Genomic DNA, 22,993 nt, shown 5'->3' with positions numbered 1-22,993 from the left:
TGAGGTACCAAGCACAGCTCAGACCTCAGACACCTGAAAGTGCAATTAGCTGAGGTTTAATTACTTATTACTTCTAATAGGTTTGATGGAGAGGTGATATGAATGCCAGTAAATCACAAGCTTACTTAAGCAGAAGTGAAGAGATGGAAATAATGGCCTTTTTTTACAATTAGAAACCATTCTTGCTAAATAAAACCTTATTAGTTTTTTCTTTGTTTTGGTCATACCACAGACTCTGACACGATGAAAGCACTATGGTCAACAGCAGTAAGATACGTCACTGCAGTTAAAACTCAAGAAAATTTTCTTGGATAGTCTGGGTTAGGAAAGTGTGTCTAAGGCACACATTCATATTTCACAATACATTTATGATTATGTCACTGCTAAATGGCATAGTTACACTTGTGCTAATTCTGCACTTGGAACCTCATTTGAGTCACGATGTTCCTGTAAATACTTTATTGAAATTCTTTAGTTATGATAGCTTTTCTTGTATATTTGCAAAAATGATGGTGTCAAGCTGTCTAATCTTCCAAGTTTTTAGCAGAACCTTGTCACCCAGTTTCAAAACTTTTCCACGTATGATCATGATGCCACTCAAACCCCTGCCAGCCCAGCAAACTAATGCATTAATCAGGAGACTCCTTTGCTTTTTACATATTTGACATGTACAAGCCTTTATTCTAAACAAAGGATTTATTTTCTCCACTGGCTTTGCCTCCTTGTGAGGTGGGCAGCCTGCACCTCACTGTTTGCAGTTGCACTGTCCCCAGAAACCTCGTGGGAGACACCTGGGCTTCAGCCTGCACCTGGTTTCTAAAGACACAAAATCTCACATAAGTTGCTGATGGGTTTCCCCGTTTTAGTGGGTCAGGTCTTGGTGTGGAGCTTTATTTCAGCTAGAGAGCCGGACTACTTAGTAAGCTTTCCTGGCTTTTCCATGCAGGGTATGCTTCAGTTACCGCTTGGCTGTAGTTTAAAAAATAATTTCATTGTTTTTTGTTTGTTTTTTTTTCCCATTTGGGGAGGGGCTGTTGTTTTTGATTGGATGAAACAGCATTTTTTTGGCTAGATTTATGGCAATGCAGTTCTTTCTTGGAAGTCAGGCTGTCTGCTGTGCTGGCTGTAACTGCTTCAACACACAAGAACATGTTGCTGCAGAGTGTACAGCTTGGTGGTCGCAGGATGTGCTAAAATGTAGCCAAGACCAACCAAGTGTTGTTTTGAGCATGCAGTATCATCCCCATCTCCAGGCGTCTCAAAAGATGTTTGTAACAGCATGTGTTACTATTGCATCAACTTTTTTTGCAGTGAAAACCCAGATTCTGCCAGTAAATGGAGTGTCAGGCTGTTGTCAGGCTTCCAAAGATGGTGTGTATCCCAGGGGTTCTAGTGTGTGGTTTGGTCAGACACCATTAAGGCATCGTGGCTGTGCATGTCAGCAGCTTTTTTTTAATCCTAAACAAATTAATTTTCTATTTATCATTTTGCAACTACTGCGTGTACCTCATTATTCCTACATAAAACAGAAATCTGATCAGTTTATCTGTGCGAGGAGAATTATTAGTGTTTAACAGTTCAATCCTCAGATGTGTGTGATGGAATATAACTTGCTGTCTGCATGGGACATTCAGCACTTCCGTGGCTGTTCCCAGTGCTGACGTGCACAAATGTCTCTGAGTCTCCTCTCCCTCCAGGAGGTGACAAAGTCAGATGAGGACACTGCACCAGGCAAGCTGTGAGTTGCCTGATCTCTCCCGAAGGGTCTCTGGTGGCACTGAGATCCACAAGGATGTGTCCAACACAAACGCATCTTTCCACCATCCAACCCAAAAGGATTAATGATGTGTGTTAATGCTGCTTTTGACACCAGTAGTAGCAAAGCTCTCCCAGAAGACTTCACTCAGAAGTGGAGAGCCTGGACACAAAGCCTTTTGACCACCAGGGGATGCCTGGAATATGTGGCAATCCAAAGATTGTTCCTGAGTGTGAGATCTGTAAGCTTTAGTGTTAAGCCAAGCGGGCAGATGGAGAGGGCAGTCTGCAGGCAGTTACCTCTGACGTCCAGCCGTGTCTTGTGTTAGGTGGGAGCACCAAGCACAGCATCCTGTTCTCTGGAGCTCTGGCTCCAGGCTCTTCTTTGGAATGATTTTGGTGCTGGATTTACCTGCTTGTTCTGTGGCAAAGCAGCTGTAATTGCTGGTCAGTGGGTTCCTCTGTAGGACCTGCACAAGCTCCTGGAGGCCAACTCATGTGTGAGCCATGACCTGAGCAGAGTAGTTCAGTGAGCTGTAAATTTTCCATGGTGGCAAAAGAGGTAAGGGGAAGGCCTGTGTGCTCTCTATGGTTCATTGATCCAAAACCCCTTCAGCTTTCCTTTTATTTATAGAAATATTTCCGTGGGACAAAACATGCGTCTGATACATGTCAGCTTGCTTGAGAAATATCCTGAGTGACGTGTTGAGGAGTGTGAATCTCCATATAGGGTAGGGCTGAGGTTTTCATAGCCTGCTTTTTTTCAGGAGCACTTTTAAAAATGTGTCTAGACTTTTGAGTGATCAGCAGCTCATCAGCCAATGTTGCTGGGCCTGCCTTACATGGGGAAGCCCATGCCTCCCTGCACTGTGTGCATAGTTGCTTGATACCTCCTGGAAGCGTTGGATGGATTTGAGCGCTGTTGGGAGCTTCTCCCTTCCTTGAAGAGGTATGTTTAGGGTTCCCAGTCCACAGGCAACTGGATTTAGCTCACCTGCAATGGCAAGTGTGGTGGGAGTTGAGAGATGTCAAGCTCTGCAACCCCAAGTGCCTACAATAAATCTTTATCCCTTGATTTTGGAAAAGACACTGCTGGAGTTTAAGTGTTGCACCATGCCAAGAGCATGCATCCCATGTACTTGTGGTTTTGCTACCATCAGCACAGAGCATGATCAGCACCCTCAGCATGATCCAGACTTTCCTGGGAATTAAGTTCCTCTTAATTTTTCTATGGAAGAAATGTGTGAGTGGAAGTGAAATTAAATCCCGTAGAGATGAGGAGTGAGGAAAGTGGGCAAGGAAGCAGAGGGAAGTCCAGCCTGCTCATTTGCAGAGGGACATGAGCTGGGCTTATGCTTGCTGAGTGCAGGAGCCTGCTTGGGTTGGCAGGTGCTTTGGAAATGAAATTATTTTATCCTGAGTTACGTAATGCAGCAGCATGTCCAAACCTGAACTCCCTGCAATTTTCTGGCCTGCAAGGAATAATTTTCTGCTTGAAATATTAGCCTTAGCTTTGAATTTTGTGGCTCGTATGGCGTATGCAATCATTGTAATATCTGTATATGTAACTGCTGCTGTTTGAACTTGAGATGTTTGGGTAAATTTATTTTTGTTTATAGCTGTTGGATGATGAAAACCAGAAAATAGTTGTTTATTAAGAGCTGCATAAATACATCAAAACCTGCCCTGGCCTACTGGTTAGATCCAGCAGGTGAAAAGGCTGCAGATCCTTCTCTGTGTCTAATTATTGCACTAGGTTGTGATGGGATTTTTTGGGATAGAGTTGAGGTGCAAATTATCAGCATTCCTGTCTTGATATGGTTTTGGTCTTAATTCTTACATGGAGAGAAACCTTTGCAGCTGTGGATAGTTTGTTTTTTGTTGTGTTTTGTTTTTCATCTAGCTCTTTACTAGGGTAGGAAACTGTCTGGATGGCTGAGCCCAGAGAGAGGTGGTGAGTGCAGTTACATCTACCTGGTCCCTAGTGGTGTTCCCGAGGGCTCAGCTTTGGGGACACTCCTGCTTAATGTCTTTATCAATGACCTGGAGAGGGGATCAAGGGCACCCTCAGTCAGGTGGCTGGTGGCAGTCAGGTGGATCACATCAAGTAGAGTGAGAGTGTTGATCTGCTGCATGGCAGGAAGGCTCTCCAGAGGGATCTGGGCAGGCTGGATCTGAGGCCAAGCTGGATCTGAACCTCTGACAACAAGGCAAAGTGCTGGATCCTGCACTTGGATCACAGCAACCCCAGGCAGCATCACAGACAGGGGGCAGAGTGTCTGGGAAGCTGCCAGGTGGAAAAGAACCTGGGGGTGCTGGTCAACAGCAGCTGAACGTGAGCATGGGAAAAGCAGCCCACGGCTTCTGCATTCCCTTTTCAGGTGTCTCCATGGGAGCAGGAACTTGTTTGTACAAGCCTGGGGGAGAGAAGGAGAGGTGAAAGTCCCTGGTCCCTCTGCTTTTGGTTTGGGCGGCTCTTGCCAGTCTTTTGGTTGAATTGGATTTAATAACTGAAGACTATTGAGAGCATTTATTACACTGTCTTGCCCAAACAGAGAAACACTGAGGTTCTGGAGTGTGTCCTGAGAAGGGCAATGGAACTGATGAGGGGTCTGGAGCACAAGTCTGGAGTGGCTGAGGGTGTTGAGCCTGGAGAAAAGGAGGCTCAGGGGGACCTTCTCATTCTACAACTGCCTGAAAGGAGGCTGTAGTGAAGCAGGGGTCAGTCTCCTCTTTCCTGTGAAAAGCAATAGGATGAGAGGAAGCATCAAGTTGCATCAGGGGAGAATTAGATTGGGTATTAGGAAAAAGTTCTTCACTAAAAGGGCGATGAAGCACTGGAACAGGCTGCCTAGGGAAGTGGTGGAGTCACCATCCCTGAAAGCATCTGGAAAATGTGTAGATGTGTCAGGGAAATGCTTTAGTGGTGGACTTGGCAGTGCTGAACTTGATGATCTTGGAGATCTTTTCCAACCTTAATGATTCTATGAATCCATGGAAACTAGCTAAGTCTAAAACATGTCCTGCTGTCCTTCAGCTGCATTCCCATGGATGGACCACCTCTCCAGGTGGTCACTCTGCTTCGATTTATCCCTCCTGGCCTCTTGTTCTGTCCAGAGTGACCGTGTGTGGGGTCATGTGATGAAGCAGAGAGGTGACACAAATGAAATAAAACCCCACAAAACTGATCCTGTGTGAGGCTGGCAGGAGCAGCCCACAGAGGCTGGTTGGGATGCCAGCTGCATAAACTGCCTGGGGGAAAAACAGCTGTGAAACCAAATTTTCTGCCCTGCTGCCAGACTTGGACTCCACTCCTGCTTCATCTCATGACAGGGCATGTCTCTGTGCTGTAGTGTTTGTGATGTAAATGAATGTGGGGAGGGGTGGCTGAGGCATGGGCTGGCATCCCATCTTCTGCCCTCACTGCTGGGTCTTGTCTCCTCCAGGGGTGGGACAGGCAGCTGCCTCCTGAACATTTTAAACAACTGCAGGGATGCGAGGCAGAGCCTTGCACCTGCAAACACAAGAAAAGAGAGGGGAAGAAAAAACCCACACCAAAACACCCAAGAAAACAAAAAACAAGTAGAGAAGTTGTGCTCTGCATTTGTTTTGGCTTTTTTTTAAGCATATAATTCAATGAGCTGTACTGCTGAGATGCACATTCCCCAGCTGTGGTAAGTGGGGTAGAGGTTGAGACACATCTCTGGGGAGAGGGGAGGGTAGTGTGAGCCTGAGTCAGCAGCAAAGGTCACTTGGCTGCAAGGCTTGGCGTGCAGGAGGAGAGGATTTCATAACGTGGCCAGTGCACTGTTTGTGTGTCCAGATGAGGGAGGAACCCCAGCTGGGGTGATTGGGCAGCAAGGGTCAGCTTCACCTGCCCACTCTGCCTCACAAAGCACTGCTCACTCTTCCTTGCTGCTTCCTTTGCCTTCTCCCTTCCCATGCCCTGACTTCTCTTATCTCTTCAGTTCTGGCATTCAATCTCATCATTGCAGGGTTTGTTTTATGGTCTTGGCTCATCTTTCAGTTCCCGTTTGGGGTCATTATCACATATGATTAGTCCTAGAGCCTAATGAAGGAGATCAGACATAACTCTAGGGTATGTCTGAGCCATTTAGTATTTCTGACCTCAAAGATCTGCAGAGAAAGTTTATTTTTAAGCTTCCTAAGAAGATAAATTTGAATTTTGGATTGTTTAGGGTGTAAGTAATGGAACTGAAATCTCTCTGGGTGGAGCATACCCTCTGGGGTATGAAGAATCCCAGGAATAATTATGCAGTGCTGCGTGAGTATCATTAGTCTTGAAATAGCTTTTGGTGGATGGTCACGTTTTTCTACATGGCAGAAGCTAGTGTGAAACCTTGAAACCTTAGGTTAACATTTAATCTTCGTTTAGGAGCACTGTCAACGTGTGTTTAATACTGCTTTTGTTATCCAGTCCCACCCTGGGAAAGCCAGTCACGGAGATATGAAACAATGACACAAAGTAAAAACCTCAGAAAATAAAAAAGGGCTCTTTTTTGGGGCTGTTTTTTAAGGTCCCACTCTTTCATTCTACTAAGAGAGGAAGGATCTGTAAGGACTTGTGTGTTGGAGCAAAGTGAAGTCAGAGCATCCTCAGAACACCTCCAGCTGCTACTCTTTGGTGGCACTGTGCTGCACTGTGTCCCTGACCAGGGTGAAGTGACACGTCAATGCAGTGACTCAGCTGTGTTCCTACTAACCATCTGCTGATGTGATGTAGCTCATTAGTCACTAATTGGTGTGGTTACCCTTTTTTTAGGCTGTTGGAAAGGCCAAGGACCACATAGATGTGAAGCAGCTGAGTCAGTCTTCTACCTCTTTTGCCCTCAGGTCCACCAGACTCTTGGTGGTGCTTGGAGAGCTGTTTCAAGGTTTCCTGCCAGGCAGAAACAGACTGTCTCAGCTTTATCTTGTATCCTCCGATTGTTTGACTATAAGCCTATCACAGCTGTTTGGTGAGACTGGAGTCTGTAGCTGGAGCCTTCTGGTGGGTGTTGCAATGAACCCTCCAAAGGAAGGACCTTTGGAGGCAGTGGGAGACAGCACTGACTTTGGACTGAGCAAAAGAAGCTGGTTTCACCCAGGCTGCATTTGCTCCCTTCATCAGCTCTGTAAAAATCCTCTAAGCAATCTGGGGATTTACTGAGGATAGCACTTTCATAATACCTTTCTCCCCCTATTCCCCGCCTATCTGCCCCATACTTCTGCTACACTTACCATCTTTGGTTCTATCACCTCATTCTTTACCTAATTTGTAGGTACTGGGGGGTTAGGCACTGATGTTTTGGTTTTGCCTTACACGGTATCTGAATTGATGGCATGTAAATCTGTCTCTTTTTTGATATCTTGAGGATGGGTCTTTGATGCTGTGTGTAATACCTTGATCCTCCTGGACATAGCTGGATTTGCACACTGTCCTTTGCTTCCTTGTCTTTGGGTTTTTCTTTCTGCCTAAAATCTCCAGCTGAATCTTTTCTGGCTGTTGTTGCTTTCCTTGGAGGTTACAGACCTCCTTTTCTGGGCCCAGTGTTGGCAGCACCCTTGGGAGCACTGGAGATGCAGGTGTAGATGCTCGTCCTTCATGACTTGATCAGCTGCAGCAAATGCATTTGTCAGCAGCTCAGCTCTGAGTTGTGTGTGTGGTCCTTGCTGTGCCGTGAGTGGTGTAGGAAGCCTTGTGGATCTTCCCCCATGTAGGCAACCCTGCCCATCTCCTGTGACATTGCTGAAATATGTCTCTTCTTCCTGCCAAGGAGCTTGGGTTTGGGGCATAGAGTGTGCTGGATAATTCCTAAGCTCCTCTCTGTTCACTTCCCATTTGAGCAATCTAAAGATTCCTCACAAAACTAAAAAAAAAGTTATCAGTGTAGTAATATTTCTAATAGCATCTATTATTTTTTCTCTTCTAAACACCTCTCGTACTTCAGCTAAACTAGTACCCCACTTTTCACTTTAAGCATGTGAGCTCTTTCTCTTTGTAAGGCAAGCAGTGCTGCTCTTGTTTTAAAATGAAGTCCCCTATCTGTTCTGCCCTGATGTGTACCCAAGCCCTGCTCTGTGTGCACCCAGTGCGCTCCTGGAGGAGCTCATGGTGGGATTTGGGATATTTCCCTGACAGAGGTCAGTTATGTGATCCCCTCAGACAATGTGGCAATGTCCATGCTGTCCTTTGGAGCTGATGTAAGTTCAAAGCAAAGCAAACATTTGGGTACATCTAGGAATCAGTGTCTCAGGTTTGTGGGGCACTGCTTGGAAAGCTGATAACCAGCATCTCTAACTTGTGGGCAGCCAGGTGAAACCGCATGAGAACCAAAATGGGGCCAAGGTTTCACAGAGCTTTGACGACGTGGATGCCCCAGCTCAGAGGGAGAAGTGCTCTCCTCCCTTATCTGAGGAGCCATGTGTGTGCCAAGAGACCTTTGTTCTGAATATTTGGAGTAATAAAGTTCAGCAGGGATAAAAGGGCATGTCCCCACTGACTTGGTTCACACGGTGTTGTGCTCTCTGTCTCTCCTGCAGCTGCGTAAATGAGTATGGAAGATTATGATTTCCTCTTCAAAATTGTTTTAATCGGCAACGCCGGGGTGGGGAAGACCTGCTTAGTCCGTCGCTTCACTCAGGTAAGGCTGGCCACCTCCAGGATTGTGGAACGTTGGGATGGGGACAGCCCTGGTATGGGAGCGTGGAGCCTGTGGCTCTGCACTGAGGGCTGTGCCAGTGTCACAGCTCCAAAGCCTTTTGCTGTTCACACCTTTGGACACATACAGGGATGTCCCACAAACAGGGACATACTGGCACAAGCAGCAGATCTGTATCTAATGCTGCACCTGGCCCTGTTCTGGAGTTTGTGTTGGGGAAACCTCGTTCCTCTCTGAAGGTGGAATGTCCCCTTTGAAAGCCACCAGGACAATTCCTCCTGTTTTGGTGGTGTTCTGGATCAGTTATAAGACTAACACATCTCCTGGTCTCCTCCCCAACCTTTGCTGTTATTTGTCATCAGTAAATGAATAATCTGGGTTCTGAGCTGTCGGTCCAATGTCTATTTTTGTGGCAGAACAGCCTCTGTGATCCAGGGCAAGGGAAGACTTTTCATGATGCATTATAAAGCACAAGTTGGGGGGTTTTGGTTGCGCTCTCCACTAGGAATTGTCAGCAATTTTACTTTCACTGTGAATTTTAGTTTTGAAGCGATAGTGATTTTAGATGCTCTCCAAAAACACGTGGCAGACAGTGGCAATAAAGCTAGTCATACCCAAAAGGTTAGCAGCAAAAATCTTTGGCAACTTCTGCTGCTTGTTCTTTGGCAGCACAGCTGCTGTAGGGGATGGACGTGCCCAAAATCAGCGTGACTTGGTAGACCAGAAATCAAAAAGCTTTCATTTTGTTTGCTGCTGCTCCTTTCTGATGGTGCTGCAATCAAATACCGCCAGCATTGCGCTGTCCCTTGCCATTGCTGTGGCGCCGGTGATGGCTGGCTCTGTGCTTTGCTCCTGGAATGCTGTGCAGAGGTGCAAGCCCATTGCTGAGCTCTGCCAGGAATGCCTGTCGGTGCCATGGGGTGCTGTGGAGGCAAAAGGGAAAGTGTGAGGTTGTAAAAGGTTGCAAATGCATCTCACCCCACACAGATGTTCACACATCTTTCACTGCATTGGGGAGTAGGACGGAAGGTCCTCACCCTTCCCCTGCTTCTCCCAACTGTACAGAAGGGCTTTCCCCCTCTCTTTTTCCTCCTTTTCTTTTCCTGTGTTCCTACCTCTGAAGTCAATAACTTGCTGCGTAACTAGGGATGTTTAAGGCCGGGAAAACATAACAGGGTTGAATTTATGGTAACCTTCATGCTGGGGAAATGTGACACTCTAAATATGATGGAAGTAGGTGCCACGGGAAGGGGACAACGGATGAATAGTTTTGAAGATGGAAAACGGTGAGGATTGGCACCCAGTGAGACTTTTGTCTTGTAGAAATAAGTTTAATCAAACTTTTGTTTTCTTCCAGGGGCTTTTCCCACCAGGGCAAGGAGCCACGATTGGGGTTGACTTTATGATTAAAACTGTGGAGATAAACGGTGAAAAAGTAAAGGTAGGAGCCTGATCATTTAAAGTGTAAATTCATGTGACAGTACCATAGATGAGGTTTCTTGCTGAAGCCCTTCCACTGCTGGAAGAAATTTAAGGAAGGTCAGGGCTGTCTGGCATGGCTTGGGCAATGCAGGTTCTAATGATCTGTGAGCCCCTCTCCATCATTACTATCAGGATTGAAAAAGTGACCCTTGTGGAGGGGAGAAAATGGAAAAGGGAGACCTTGCAAAAACGTTGTCCTTGCTTAGGAGACAGGCTTGGATTGAGGAAATCCAAACAAGAGATTCAGTGCAGCCTCTGCTCACTGTTTCTGGTATGCAGAAATTTGTTGCATTCCCATTGGGATGTGCTTGAGGAGAGTTTCCTGTGAGCTCCAAGATGGCCATTGGGGAGAGTAGATGTCTGGACTTGCATGGTTCTGCACAATGAAGGCTCATCTTCCACTTCTGCCAAGTTATGGATTTGGGAGAAGCAGAGCTGATCACAGTACTTGTGTTTCAGCCAACAGGTTGAACTGCAAAGGGCAGAGTTCTCCATATTTTTAACTCTTTTACCCTCTAAAACAGGGTGGAAGACACTTTTGGGAAACTGTCCTTGTCCTGAGCTGACTCCCAAACTGATCCTGAGCATCACTTGGCAAAGAACTACTTTGTCTGGGCCAAAACACACAAAGCATGAAGCTGGTGTCCAATTGGAGACCAATCTCATGCTTTAATGGGGTCCACAATTGGGTTCCAGAGCCCAGAAATGCTGGCTGCTACCACTTTGTTCATTAGTAGGGGTTTCACTTCAGCTGCTGTGGTATCTGAGATGAGAAAAAAGTACAGTTATTTGAGCCTCTAATATCAAGGTGTCTATGGTCCCTGAGTTGCTCCTGGATTTACTCTGCCTGCATAAAATTCAGGGGCACCAAAGTGAAACCCAGCAGTTTCCCCTTGCAGTCTTTATCAAACCAAATAGTGAGCCAATGCAAGAATGTGTGGCACCAGTGTGGCAGAGGCTGGGTGTGACACTGAAACCTGTTATTAAGCTTAAGTGATGGGATGGAAACAGTGGACTTGGGCAGATTTTCAGCTCTGAGGTTTTTTTTTAACCTGGACCACAGCACCACAGAGGGGTTTTAAGAAGAAAATGGGGTGTTGTATTGCTAAGTTTAGGATGCATTTTAAGAACCATGGTCATGTCAGCAAGCTGTGACTCTGCTGTGTGAGGAGCTTACAAACCTATGGGAAGTGGTGGTGCTTCACCAGGAGACCTTCCCACCTGAGCAGCTGAAGGACAAGAGGTAGAAAATCCCTCACTTGATAAATCCTAAGTTCATACCATGGCTGTGCACATGGGCCAGAGCAGCAGGCAGGGATGCAGTGAGGATCACGTGTGCTGATCAGGTGGTGCTGGTGCTCAGCTTTCTGGCTGTGATGCTCATTAGCAGGGCTGGCCAGGATATGAATGCTGCTTGTCCCAAGCTCCTCAGACAGGAGAGATGTTTCTCTCAGCCAAAAGCAGCTCCAGTGCAGCAACTCAAGAGGATCTGAGCTGGTAAATGGTGTAATCAGTGTATTGGAGGTGGAATTTGTTCTTTCTCCTATATGTAGTTTAAGTCAGCAGCCTCAAGACTGTCCTGGTCATTTGAGGGAGAAAAGCAGTCCCGAGGGACATAAATCCCATCCACTTCAGATACCTCTCCTTTTCAAGAATTTGGTTCTCTGTCAAATCCTGCTGGAGCCTTTAGAACATCACTTGTGTGTGAGGTCTGGGGTTTGTACTGGTGAACTTACCCTTAGGATTTGTCTGTGTTTGAAGTGTTGCTCCTGTGATATAATTCTATTTGGGCTGAGGGTGCAAAGTTCTTAAGAGAATATTGGAAGCAGTTGTGCCAGTATGAGCTGCCTCAGGGGCAAGGATGGTTCAGGGAAGCTCTACAAGCTAAGAAGTCTCTGCTGCCCTGCAAATGTCTGATGAATGCACAAGTGTCCTCTCTGAATCACCTTGGGGCAGGATTGTGTGTCAGAGAGCCTTTGCAGGTGCTAGTTGGTGTATCTGCTATACTTCACATGGCCAGTACTGGGTTTTAAAGTCCTCTCCACCCCCACCAGTGCAGTAAACTGGAGTTGCTGGAGCTCAGTTTCAGAGACCTTGATGAGCCTTGATGGGAGCTTAGTATGATACATTTGGGCATTGGAATGAGCCTTCTGGAGTCTGGAGGGCAAGCAGATTTCTTTCAGTGATCTTGTAGCTGAAACTTTTTGAGTATAACTTGTGAGAATGAACATTAAATGAGAGGGGAAATCAGGAATGAGTCAGAGAACAGAGCTGCTCTGGCTGTTAGCTCATTTAGCAGTGCCTAAGCCACGACTCTCTTGCCTCTGTGCTGGACAGCCTCCCCTGAATGTCTGCTGGGATCCAGAATGAGGAAGCAGAGCTGTTTACCAAAAGAGTTTTCAGACTTGAAAATAAATTATGGATTTCTGGGGAAAAATACTTTGCAGCTTTCAAAATAGCATTATAAAGTCAGTGGAGAGGGACTCACTAGTATGAAAGCTGTGTGCAGCTTTTCCAGATATGAGCAGCTACCAAAGCTCACTGCCCAATGAGCTGAGAGAGCACTGTGCAGTTGTGAGGGGATTTTGATCTGCCTGGCTTCTTCCAATACACTCCAAAAATACGTGCAGCACTTGTACCAAGAGGGCCCACAAATTGAAGCAAAGCAGATAGCAGTTACTATGCTGGTCAAAGCTAAGCATCCTCAGTGCTGTGAGTAGAGGGCTGTGCTATATGGGCTTGGTGGGAAGCTAAATGTGTGTGCAGATGTTGGGAGGGTGGGAAGCATCAGCTGACACCAAGAAAATAAGCATCTAGGTTTTCTGCAGACTGAGTCAGACACCATCCTTTGCTTATTCGGGGGGGGGGGGGGGAAAGAAAACTGTACAAATAAAATACTTCCTGTGAAATACTTTATTTGACAGAAATTACCAGTGAGGGAAAACATGAGATGTGCATTTTGGGTGCAGGAAGAGTTTATCAGTGGCTGTAAGACTGGGGGCTCTTCCCTGCCTTCTGTACCCAGCTCACAGGTAGACCCATGTCTGCTCTCCCCAGCACATTCTCTTCTGCTTTCAGTGTTTGTTAGATTAAAGCAGTGGAAGAACATATTCACATCAAGCTTTTATCAATTTAGACATCTTCTCAATAAAGGCAGAACATATATAAGCTGGAATATATAGCCAGGAGACAGTGATTAAATGTTTTTCCTGAGAAACAGCTAAGTAACAACAGAATTATCTGTATCCTTCCATCTGCCAGAGTTTGGAAGCTGGTTTGTTTTAACAAGGACTCATTCATTATCTGGTTTTCATGTGCAAGTAATTTCACTTACTGTTTTGTGTGTTACTTTACAGATACCAGGTTCAGCCTTTTAAGTACAACTATGCCAAGAGATTTAAGCACAAAGGTGCCCAGGAGCTGTGAGCCAGCCACAGTTACTTTCTCTGAAAAAAAAAAAAAAATTCTTTTTTTTTCCCCCCCCAAAATTATACCTCACATCTAAAACCTGCTACATTTCAAACTAATATATTTATGATGAGTGGCTGTAGCACACTTTGGGTATAGTACAACTTTGGAACTGGGAAAAAGTAAGATTTTCTCTATACAGGCTGCTGAATATATGGAAAAAATCTCAAATACTTTACCTTTTTCTTCCCAAAGTACACAGGATTTTGGCTGGAAAACATTATTCCACATATTTAATTCCAGGGAGAGGCACTTTAAAAAAATAAAAGCTGAAGCAGAGAAATACTCTTTTATCTTGAAATTATGTTAATGGTGGATGTTTTTCTTTGATTTCTTTTTTGAAGAATTGAGGTTTTGGTGATCCACTAAAAACTATCAGATGGTCAAAATATAAAGCCAGCATAAGTGTAGTTTGTATTGGGAAATGTAGGTTGTTTTCATGGATCCAGAGGGTTTGGCAAAGATTCATGAGTTCTTTCATGGTGGCGAGACAGGAGCAGACTGTCCAGGGAGGTTGTGGATGCCCCATCCCTGGAAGTGTTCAAGGCCAGGCTGGGTAGGGCTTTGCACAACCTGGTCTGGTGGAAGGTGTCCCTGCCCATGGCAGGGGGCTGGAACTAGGTGGGCCCTTCCAACTCAAACCATTTTAGGATTCTGTGCTGTAGCCAGTTCTGCATGTTGGGAAGGTGAACAGTGAGCAGCTGGATGAGATGGCTGAAGCTGTAGAGAGGAAATGCGTTCCAAACCTTAGATAAGCCTTCAGCTGAGCTCCTTGTTCAATCCTGTGCTTTCCACCCATCACTGCATTGTCTCTGGATAACTGCAACCAGCTCCATGATCTAGAGGAGAGGCATTCTTATTCCTTCTTGGGAATGGAAGCTGTTAGACTTCAGGGGTGGGAGATGTGACTCTCTCCCTCTAGCCCTTCCAGGCTGGGAGTTCTGCCCGCTGCAGAGGGAGTTGCAGGGAAGCTGACAGACCTGCAGCTTCCAGGGCTGTCAGCCACAGTGCCAGCTGACTTTGTGTCCTGCATTTCAATCCACGAGTGCAGGAAGAGAAACAAATAATGCTGGGGGAGGGGAAGCCAAAGGGAGAAGAGCAAAGTGCTTTCCCAGCATTGGTTTTACCCTGAAGGGGATGCTTTTAGGTCAAAATGGTGCTGCTATCAAATGAAAAAAAAAAAAACCAACTTTTTTTTTTTATTATTTTTTCTTTTTTGCCTTTCTCCACCCTTCCTTGCTATGGCAAAAGCTGCAGATCTGGGACACGGCAGGCCAGGAGCGGTTCCGATCCATCACGCAGAGCTACTATCGCAGCGCCAACGCGCTGATCCTCACCTATGACATCACCTGCGAGGAGTCCTTCCGGTGCCTGCCCGAGTGGCTGCGGGAGATCGAGCAGTATGCCAGCAACAAGGTCATCACCGTGCTCGTGGGTAAGTGACCGTGGCCCCTGGCCGCCAGGGCCGCCTCAGGGGGCGAGCTGTGCACGCCTTGACCCCGGTGCTCGGACCATCCCTTGTGCAAAATAGCCCCAGGATGCTCAAAGTGGTGCTCAGGATGCCACGGACACCTCTTGAAGTGTGGTCCTGTCTTGGGTCCTGTGTGCAGAGGGGGATGCTTCCCACCACTCGGTGCATGAGGGACTGAAGTGCTGATGGTGCAGCTACCACCGAGCTAGGAACAGAGCAGTTCCCCTTGTGACTCCAGGCTCACATCTCCACAAATGAGTGAGGGCCTGCTCGAGCTGGTGATGTCTGCAGCTTGCTATACTCCATAGGTGTGGGACAACCAGTCCTGTCTTAAGTGCTCAGGATCTGGGAGCCACATCAGGACCTGATGGTTGTGTGGATCATAGTGTTCATAGGTGGGGCAGAGCTGGGAAACTGGATGTTCTTGCATGGATTTTAGGGAGGCTAAAAATAAACAACTGAATGTTATATTAATCTGTAGAGCTTCAACTCAAGGCAAAACAGACCTCAGGCCATCTGTCTGCTAGAAGCAAGGGGAAGGTTATTTTGCCTACCAGTGCTTTTCCATGCTCTGCTTTCAGCATCTGATAGTTGGGACTTGGCTTTTAAAGGTCTAAGAATATATAAAGAACAGTGGAAAAATAACTTGAGAAAACTAAGAAGTTTCATGCTACAGTGTCACCTTTAATAGTTTGCTATTTAAATGAAAAAATCTAGGTCATTGTAAGAGGTGTCTAAAAGTGTATTTTAAAGGAAAAAAAAATCTTTTTAGTTTGCCCCACTACTACTTCAAGTGAGCTATGAGGTTTATAGAGCTTCCATACAAGAAACTCCATGATTATTGCCTGGGTACAAATGGTGCAGAAATAATTAATAAATGACAAACAAACGTACATTAATTCTTCCAGTGAACATTAAGCTAATTGCTAGCATCTACAGCGCAACATATAAATCGTATTTTAGTCATGACACACCCTTTGAAGATGGTGACACCCAAAAAAATCACTTGTGTTGAGTGATAATCTGTTTAGAGGGGAAACTTCAGTGTATTCAGTGGGTCTAAGATGCTGCTTTATTGGGCAAGGAGCTCTCAGATGAGGGGAAGGCAATGAGAGAAGTCTTGCTGGTGGAAACACTGCCTTTTCTTCCCATGAGCTCTCACAAAATTGTTGGTAGGAGTGGGGCCAGGAGAAGTTTCCTCCTGAACCTGCTGAGTCTGTGGACAGAGTGACCTGATATTGCCGGTCCTGGTCTGTTACCTTCGTTGTAAGATTAATTTATGGCAGAAACCTCATGTTTGAAGTTAAGGGGCCAGCAATAGTGTATAATCATATCAGATGCTTGCTTGAGGCTTTAATCAACTCTCTGCTAGACAGATCTCTGAACCAAAAGGTTGGTTTCTCACCCCACCTCACTCTGCAAGTGCCCCCCAAGCCCATCCCTCTTCCAGCCTCCACAGCCATATCCTATACTGGAATATTGAAATAGGGAACCTTTTTTCCATGCCAGGCTTTTAAAAAAGCTTGTAACAACATGATGAATATCACATTTAGTGTCTCATATTCTATAATTGACATTTTAAGTGCTCCTCAGAGCAAGCCAAGGAGAATTTTCAATAGATGTTAACATGGAAATCCTTTAATGTTGGTTGATAGCAGCAAACAGATGCCCTGGTGCTAAATTAAAGCAAACTGGCTTGGATGTTCACAGGGCATATTTCATTACAAGAGCTGATATTAAATGGACTGATGTTTCAGGGAATCCATTATTTGGAGGGGAGAGTAAACATTAGGAGTTACATATCCAAACTACTGTCCATACATATATCAAACCAAACTCTTATTTATCCTTTATAGACCTCAGTTTCTCTTGGTTTTGAAATCAAATTAACACGTTTTCTAAAATATTTTATCAATGCAGGTAATAAGATTGATTTAGCTGATAAGAGGGAAGTCTCCCAGCAAAGAGCTGCAGAGTTTTCTGAAGCACAGGACATGTACTATCTGGAAACATCAGCAAAAGAATCGGATAACGTGGAAAAACTCTTCCTGGACTTGGCCTGCCGGTTGATCAGTGAGGCACGACAGAATACCCTTGTGAACAATGTCTCATCCCCCTTACCAGGAGAGGGGAAAAGTATCAGCTACTTGACTTGCTGTAATTTTAATTAAAGAGCTGGCATGTGATTGCCCCTTCTGCCATGGGCCAAGTGGATTTTTCTTTTGTATGCTGGGATTTTTCTACTTGAAGGAATTCCTGCCAATCTGACCCATCTGGCTTACTCAGAGTCAGGTTACAGTCCTGGAAACATGGCAGGCTGATGGCTCCAGCTGCATGGCAATGTAGCAGAATACAACAGGGTTTAAATTTCATTTTTTCTTGCAGTCTGTGGAGCAGGTCAGAAAAGGAAGAGTTGCACAAGTGCTTCATGTAATGCAGAACATGAGCTGTTTTGTTTCCTTCTGTGGGAGAGTAGACCAGCCTTTCTTGAAGATACTGAAGAGATCAAAATCTCTCTTACAGAACAATGTGTTTGATCCTTTTTAAAGTAAAACAAAGCAAGAAGAAGTGCAACAATGAATGCTGACTTTGGACTACTCTGGCAATCTGGGCTGGCAGTGAGTGAGCTCAGAGGACGTGTACATAACGTCTGACCCTGCGTCTTCATGGAGGACTCTGGTGTTTGAAATAGTGTTATGTCTCTCATCTACAGGCACTTTCATGAACATGGAATAAATGAAAAAGTTACATATAGCAACATTTTCGAGATTGAAGAAGACATGGATATGACCCAGTTGCTCCCTTTGGTGCTAGCAGTTCAACAAATATTCCATAGGCCAAATGTAGTCTTACCACATTACTGTCTTCTTTCTGAATGTGTAACTTAGACTGGCTAGGAAAAAAACACTAATAAGCACTGTTCATAAAAATAAAAAAGTCTCATTACCTCTTTTTCTAGGCCTGAACATAGTGGGAAAGGACTGTGTGCTTCTTTGATATCCAACAAAGGATGAAAAGACTTTCCAGAAATAAAAATAAATAAATAAATTAACCATTCCTCCTCTAATTAGTCATGTCCTGATGTAAAATGTTAGCCTTGGGAAAGATTATTGGTGGACTTGGCAAAAGTGCACCAGACATGACCAAAGTCTTGTGCGTGCATGGATGGCATATAAGGGGTCACAGGAAGCGCAGTCTGGACTGGCAGGCTGCAATGTGTCCAGCTGAAAAACAAAGCTCTTGTTGGAAGGCAGGAGTATAAATCTGTTGTAGGGGGTTTGTTTGATGGTAAGTGGGAATAGCAATGGGTTGCAAGTGGCGTCCTTCCATGTCTGCCCCATCCAGCTCTCACCTTGTGGAACTGCTTTCACAGATGCTCTTGATGCTCTCTTCTTGGCATCCGGTCCCTCTGCTAGGGTAGCTTTTAGGTTCAGGGCTGTAGAGTAATTTTATTTACCTGATGCTTTGTACCCTTAATCCCAAACTCTGGGATGTGTAACTGTTTACAGAACCACTGAAGTGGAAGCACCCCAGAGTTTGTGATGTTACTCCACCTCTAGTGCCATACAGTGCATTGCAAATTTACGCGTTGGCATGGGAGCGAAAGCAGAAGATAGTGAATGTGCACATAAATTATTATATTTAGGAGTTTGAGTTCAGTTTAGCTAATCTGGGTAAATATCTCCTGGCGATTCCATGGCTGTGATATGCTGCAGTTTAGAGTTTAATATCAATTTAATATTATTTGGCTTGTACTGAAGATTATAACAGAGCTTTTGTATTGATATAAAAAGCTGCCAGTAAGTACTTCTTTAAAAAAAAATAGCAATTAAAAAAAAAAAGGCATTTTTAATTTTTTTTTTTTTTTGCTTCCTGGAAAGATTTTCTTTGGGCTGTATAATATTGTGCCTTTGATATGTAACGAGGAGTAGACTCTGTGTCAGAGAGAGGGGGGATTGGTTTGTCATACGGCCACTTTTAATATTTTCTTGCTATTTTTAGGTCATTTTTATGACTAGTGGTAAAAGGAAGATGTAGAAGTTGTGGTTTGAAGCTGCTTTGTCATTTAGGTAACATTTAGCAAAGAGCTTCTGTAAGTGTGAGATGTTGGGGAACACGTCATCTGCTGCTCTGCTTTGGTCCATTTCAGTCTCTGCTCATGTTGTAATCTGAAGGATTTGGAAATGTGTGGGACTTGGTGGCTTCTGCTGTATCTTTCTTCTTGAGCATGCCCCAAATACAGCTTCATTTGAGCTTGTGAAGAGCACCCAACTCCAAGACAGCTGATTCTGCACAGCTCTTAGGTGGTTCTTTAGAGCTGGTCTCAGGGTGTTCTGTGGCAGGTAACACTCAAGTTAAAAATCAGTATCATGTGTATTTAATCTGTAGTAGCTCTTACTCTCTGAAGCTGGACCTGACAGCATATAATTGGTAACAAATAGGACAGAACTCTTTGATCAGCTTAAACAGGGAAGAAGGAGACTGCCCAGTAAAACATCTGTGGGTTACTGAGCCTGGTTTCCAAAAAGATCAAAGCTGGGCAGGTACTCTTCATCCCTACCAAGCTGCTCTATAAATGCATTTTAAAGTGCTCTTTGCATCACTTCTGGAACTGGAACATGACTGAACAAACTGAGATGGTCAAATAGCAGAAACAGCTAACTTTATTTTCTTGGATATTTACTTTGAGATTTCTAGAAGCCTAAATCTTTTCCCAGTGCTTTCCTAATCTGTAGGTGACTATTTTGGAGACTAGCTGCCTACTGGCAACCTCAAAGCACTGGTTCTTCTTATTGCTAGTGAATCTTTGTGTAAGGACTCCATCTCCAGACAGTGATGTGCTTTTGTGGCAGGGTGGAGTACTGTGGTTGGGCTGATGTTCAAGTGAATGACCTGACTTCTCCAGTCAAATTTGAACTGATTCCTGTTAGTGTTTATTCTGTGTGGACTTAAAAAGTTGAAAGGAAACAATGGTGGTATGTGCAACACTTTTTACAAGGTCATAAACCAAAGCTGTAGTTTGAGACTCACCTCTCTTTCTGCTGTTTGCAAACACACCTCTTGTTGAAGAAGTGGTGTTTTATTGGACTATTTACTGGAGTTATTTTTGCACACCTCTAAATATCTCTGTGGTGCATACAGCCAAACTTTCCTTGTAGCACTGAGGGCTTCTCCTCTACAGTCTGATCCACTGATAAAGGCTGCACAACTGGAAGAGGAACTTTATCAACTGCAGAGTCTTGAAAAATAAAAAATCCCAATTATGTGATAATCAGCTCTCCAACTAAACACCTTGGTAGATTTTTTTGTGAGAACCGTCAGTAAAAGCCTTGTGACGCTTGCTGGGTGAAGTATCCAAAACCCATGCAGAATTGATATAATGGGGCCAAATTTAATTTGGAATGTTCTCTACTATCACAAGAGCCAAGCTTTTAGTGTGGTTGCTGTGCTTTGGGGGTGATATATTCACAGCCATGGAGTAACCTTATTTCTGGCTGAATGTTATTTTTTTTTAGTAGTCCTGTAATGAGACCCTTTTGTGACATATTTAGCACTATGATTATGTCCAAGCAGAAGCCAATACTGGATGGTCAACAAATATTTGCTTAAGCCAGTTAGCCTGTTTGCAGAGATTAAGAGAAGCATCTCTGAAAACCGGATGGTCTAAGCTCTGATTTCCAGTGGGAGCCACTGATTCAGTCAGCCTGATCTTGTGTAAACCACCAAACATTCAGTGCTTCAGATCACTGGGTGTGAAGTACTTGCTGTGAAGTTTCACACTGGGTGTTGACACAGTTTGCTGAGACAAGCCATGACTTCCTTCAGTCCATATTTGTGTTACCCCATGAAAGTGCTAGGGGACAAAAAACCCAAATTAAAAAACCAAACCAACCCTTCGGGTCAAAGAAATAAGATGGAAAAAGTGAAATTATGAGCTCTGTAAAGAAAGGGAATGTGCTGAGTGCCTCTTCCTGCCTCAAGCCCTGAAGTCTTGATTTGACCTCCAGGTAAGCTTCTTCGAGCATGCAGATACGTGTTTGTGCTGAATGATAAATGGCTCTGTGATCATTATTTAATGAAAACCACACGTGACAAATTGTCAGGAAAGATACTTTGTTCTTTGCTGTAGAACACATGAAACAGCCCTTAAGATCTGTCAGCCTGCTGGTGCTGTTTGTGTTTTTTTGGAGATGGCTGTATTGGTAACAGTTGGCTCCTGCTAGTCTAGGTTTAGCAGTTAATGGCTATCAAATTCCTTCAGCATCAGTAATAACAGCAGCAGACTGGGGCTGACACAGGAGACAGTAATTTGAAAAGAGGGAAAGTCGAGGTTAGTGATGCAGAAGCACGGTGGGTGCACGTACATGCGACAGCAGGCTTCCCAGAGCTTTTGCTGACAAGGGATGCAATTAGTTAGAGTCAAATCCACTGGGTTTTGCCTTGTTGGTTATCCCTAAGGACTGCTGTTTGTTCAGCTGCCTTACTACTTGTCTTCTCTTTTCAGTGTGAAGGACTGTCTGTAAGTCAGGCTGAAATGTTGAGCTGGCGTGATTCCTGCACTCAGAGACTGAAGTCAGTTGGAAAATAGGTGAAATTCTGCAGCTATTGAAGCAGGCTGAGCAAACACACAGGATATGCTGCCCTTTGGGACCTGTGGTGCCATCAGGGTCAGATACAGTTGGAGCCACTATCACAGAAACCCTCTCCTGGCTGTGGGGCAGAATGAATGCTACAGCCATTTCTGCACTGGAAAGATGACCCTCTGGAGTAGAAAATGCAAGTAAAGAGATGGTTCCACTTGCTCAGGATTTTCTCTATCCCATCCTCTTTTGAAATTGACACTATAGATTCAGTTTTGATCGCTTTGGGCTTTCATAAAGGTCTGCTTTGAAATTTAGTCTGAAATTCTGCATTCTTTTACTTTTAGTGTCCAAGCACCCAATGTCTTTATGTGATTGGCTCCTACCACCCCTACCAACAAAGTCCTTTTTTTGAGTTAATTCGGTTAGAAAAAGATGTTTCTAGAGGATACTTTGTGAATTCCCAGTGAGCAAGTAAGGAAACTCTCCTTTTCTAAGTGTCTCTGTACATAAGGGCTCACCAGCAAATGCTCTGGAGCCAAAGGAAATACTCTAATCAATTCTAGTAGTGAAAACCCTGTTAAATCAAAATCTTTTCTTCCTCTTTTTATAAACTTTGTTGTCTCAACAAATTTGGGGTTTGACATCACCCTTTTTCCTTGCATCAGTTCTATCCTCTTGTTGCTGTGAGTTATAATTGTTGTAGCTGCTGTTCAAGGATCATCATTTTGAAGAACAGTCATGTCTTATGGTGATGAATGGTGGGGAAACAATAGCTTGATTTCTTATAAGCAAGTAGTGCATCCTAAGCATAGCAGCCTCAACTGGAACTGGTGATGTCTTTAAAATGCAATCATCCACTTGAGCTGTAGCTAAATGTACCATTAATGTTACTCATCTCACGTCTGCCTCAGTTTGGGATTGTCTTGGCTGGGAAAGCAGGCAGGAGGGTAGTCATGCTGACCATGATGCAGGACTCCCAAAGCAGCACCCTGCCTTGCTCTGACTTACCCTTCTAATCACCGCCTCACTCACCTGACCCAAAGTTGCCTTTGCTGTACTGAACCATATCCAGCTGGGATAGATCACCAGCTGTCATCACTCAGAGATGCCATCACAACCTTTCCCCTCATGTGAACGAGCTGTAACTTAAACCAGAAGTAAAAACTATGCCATGTGACTCACAGGTGTGTGCTTCTTTCTGAGTGGGAGCCACATATCCAGAAAAAACTGTCATCCCTAAAGCTTGCTCCTTCAAATACAGTCAGTGGGATAACTGGGGGAAGGTAACCCAGAGAGAGCAGAAAATGAGATGGCAATGAGTGTAATTTAAGCTCCAAGCGTGGTCAGTGAAAAATTAGCCTGGTTTTAGGAGCATAGCCAGGGTCAACAGCTCAGCTTATCTGTCTGGATGAACAGGAGCTGGGTTTACAATACTCTGAGATTGTCTCTGTTTTCACATTAATATCTTGCAATTGAGACTTGGTGGATGTCACCACATTTTTTTGAACAAGTTATCCTTTTCCAGTAAGTTCAGAAGATAATTTTAGCTCTGGTTAGTGCTACAATATTAC

The 22,993-nt window shown here is 44.6% G+C and overlaps 1 protein-coding gene across 5 annotated transcripts in view; it reads left to right on the top strand.

The window, feature by feature from the left end:
- The window catches only part of RAB30 (RAB30, member RAS oncogene family), a 49,008-nt gene extending 31,103 nt beyond the window's left edge, over positions 1-17,905 (top strand). The window contains exons 1-5 of one of the 5 annotated variants that reach the window (XM_086882204.1): positions 5,411-5,429; positions 8,299-8,399; positions 9,775-9,858; positions 14,619-14,802; positions 16,759-17,905. In XM_086882204.1, coding sequence (XP_086738330.1) covers positions 8,307-8,399; positions 9,775-9,858; positions 14,619-14,802; positions 16,759-17,009 — 612 coding nt within the window. In that variant the 5' untranslated portion in view covers positions 5,411-5,429; positions 8,299-8,306 and the 3' untranslated portion in view covers positions 17,010-17,905. Of the gene's footprint in view, positions 1-5,410; positions 5,430-6,541; positions 7,473-8,298; positions 8,400-9,774; positions 9,859-14,618; positions 14,803-16,758 lie in introns of those variants that run through there. The other 4 variants (XM_023921389.2, XM_086882202.1, XM_086882203.1 and 1 more) reach the window with 4 other exon arrangements.
- Positions 17,906-22,993: the final 5,088 nt, after the last annotated feature.

The sequence above is a fragment of the Cyanistes caeruleus genome, chromosome 3, assembly GCF_971803275.1.
Source record: "Cyanistes caeruleus chromosome 3, bCyaCae1.hap1.1, whole genome shotgun sequence".
Classification (NCBI taxonomy): Eukaryota; Metazoa; Chordata; class Aves; order Passeriformes; family Paridae; genus Cyanistes; species Cyanistes caeruleus.
The sequence above is the reverse complement of the archived record's forward strand: the minus strand, read 5'-3'. Positions and strand labels throughout refer to the sequence as shown.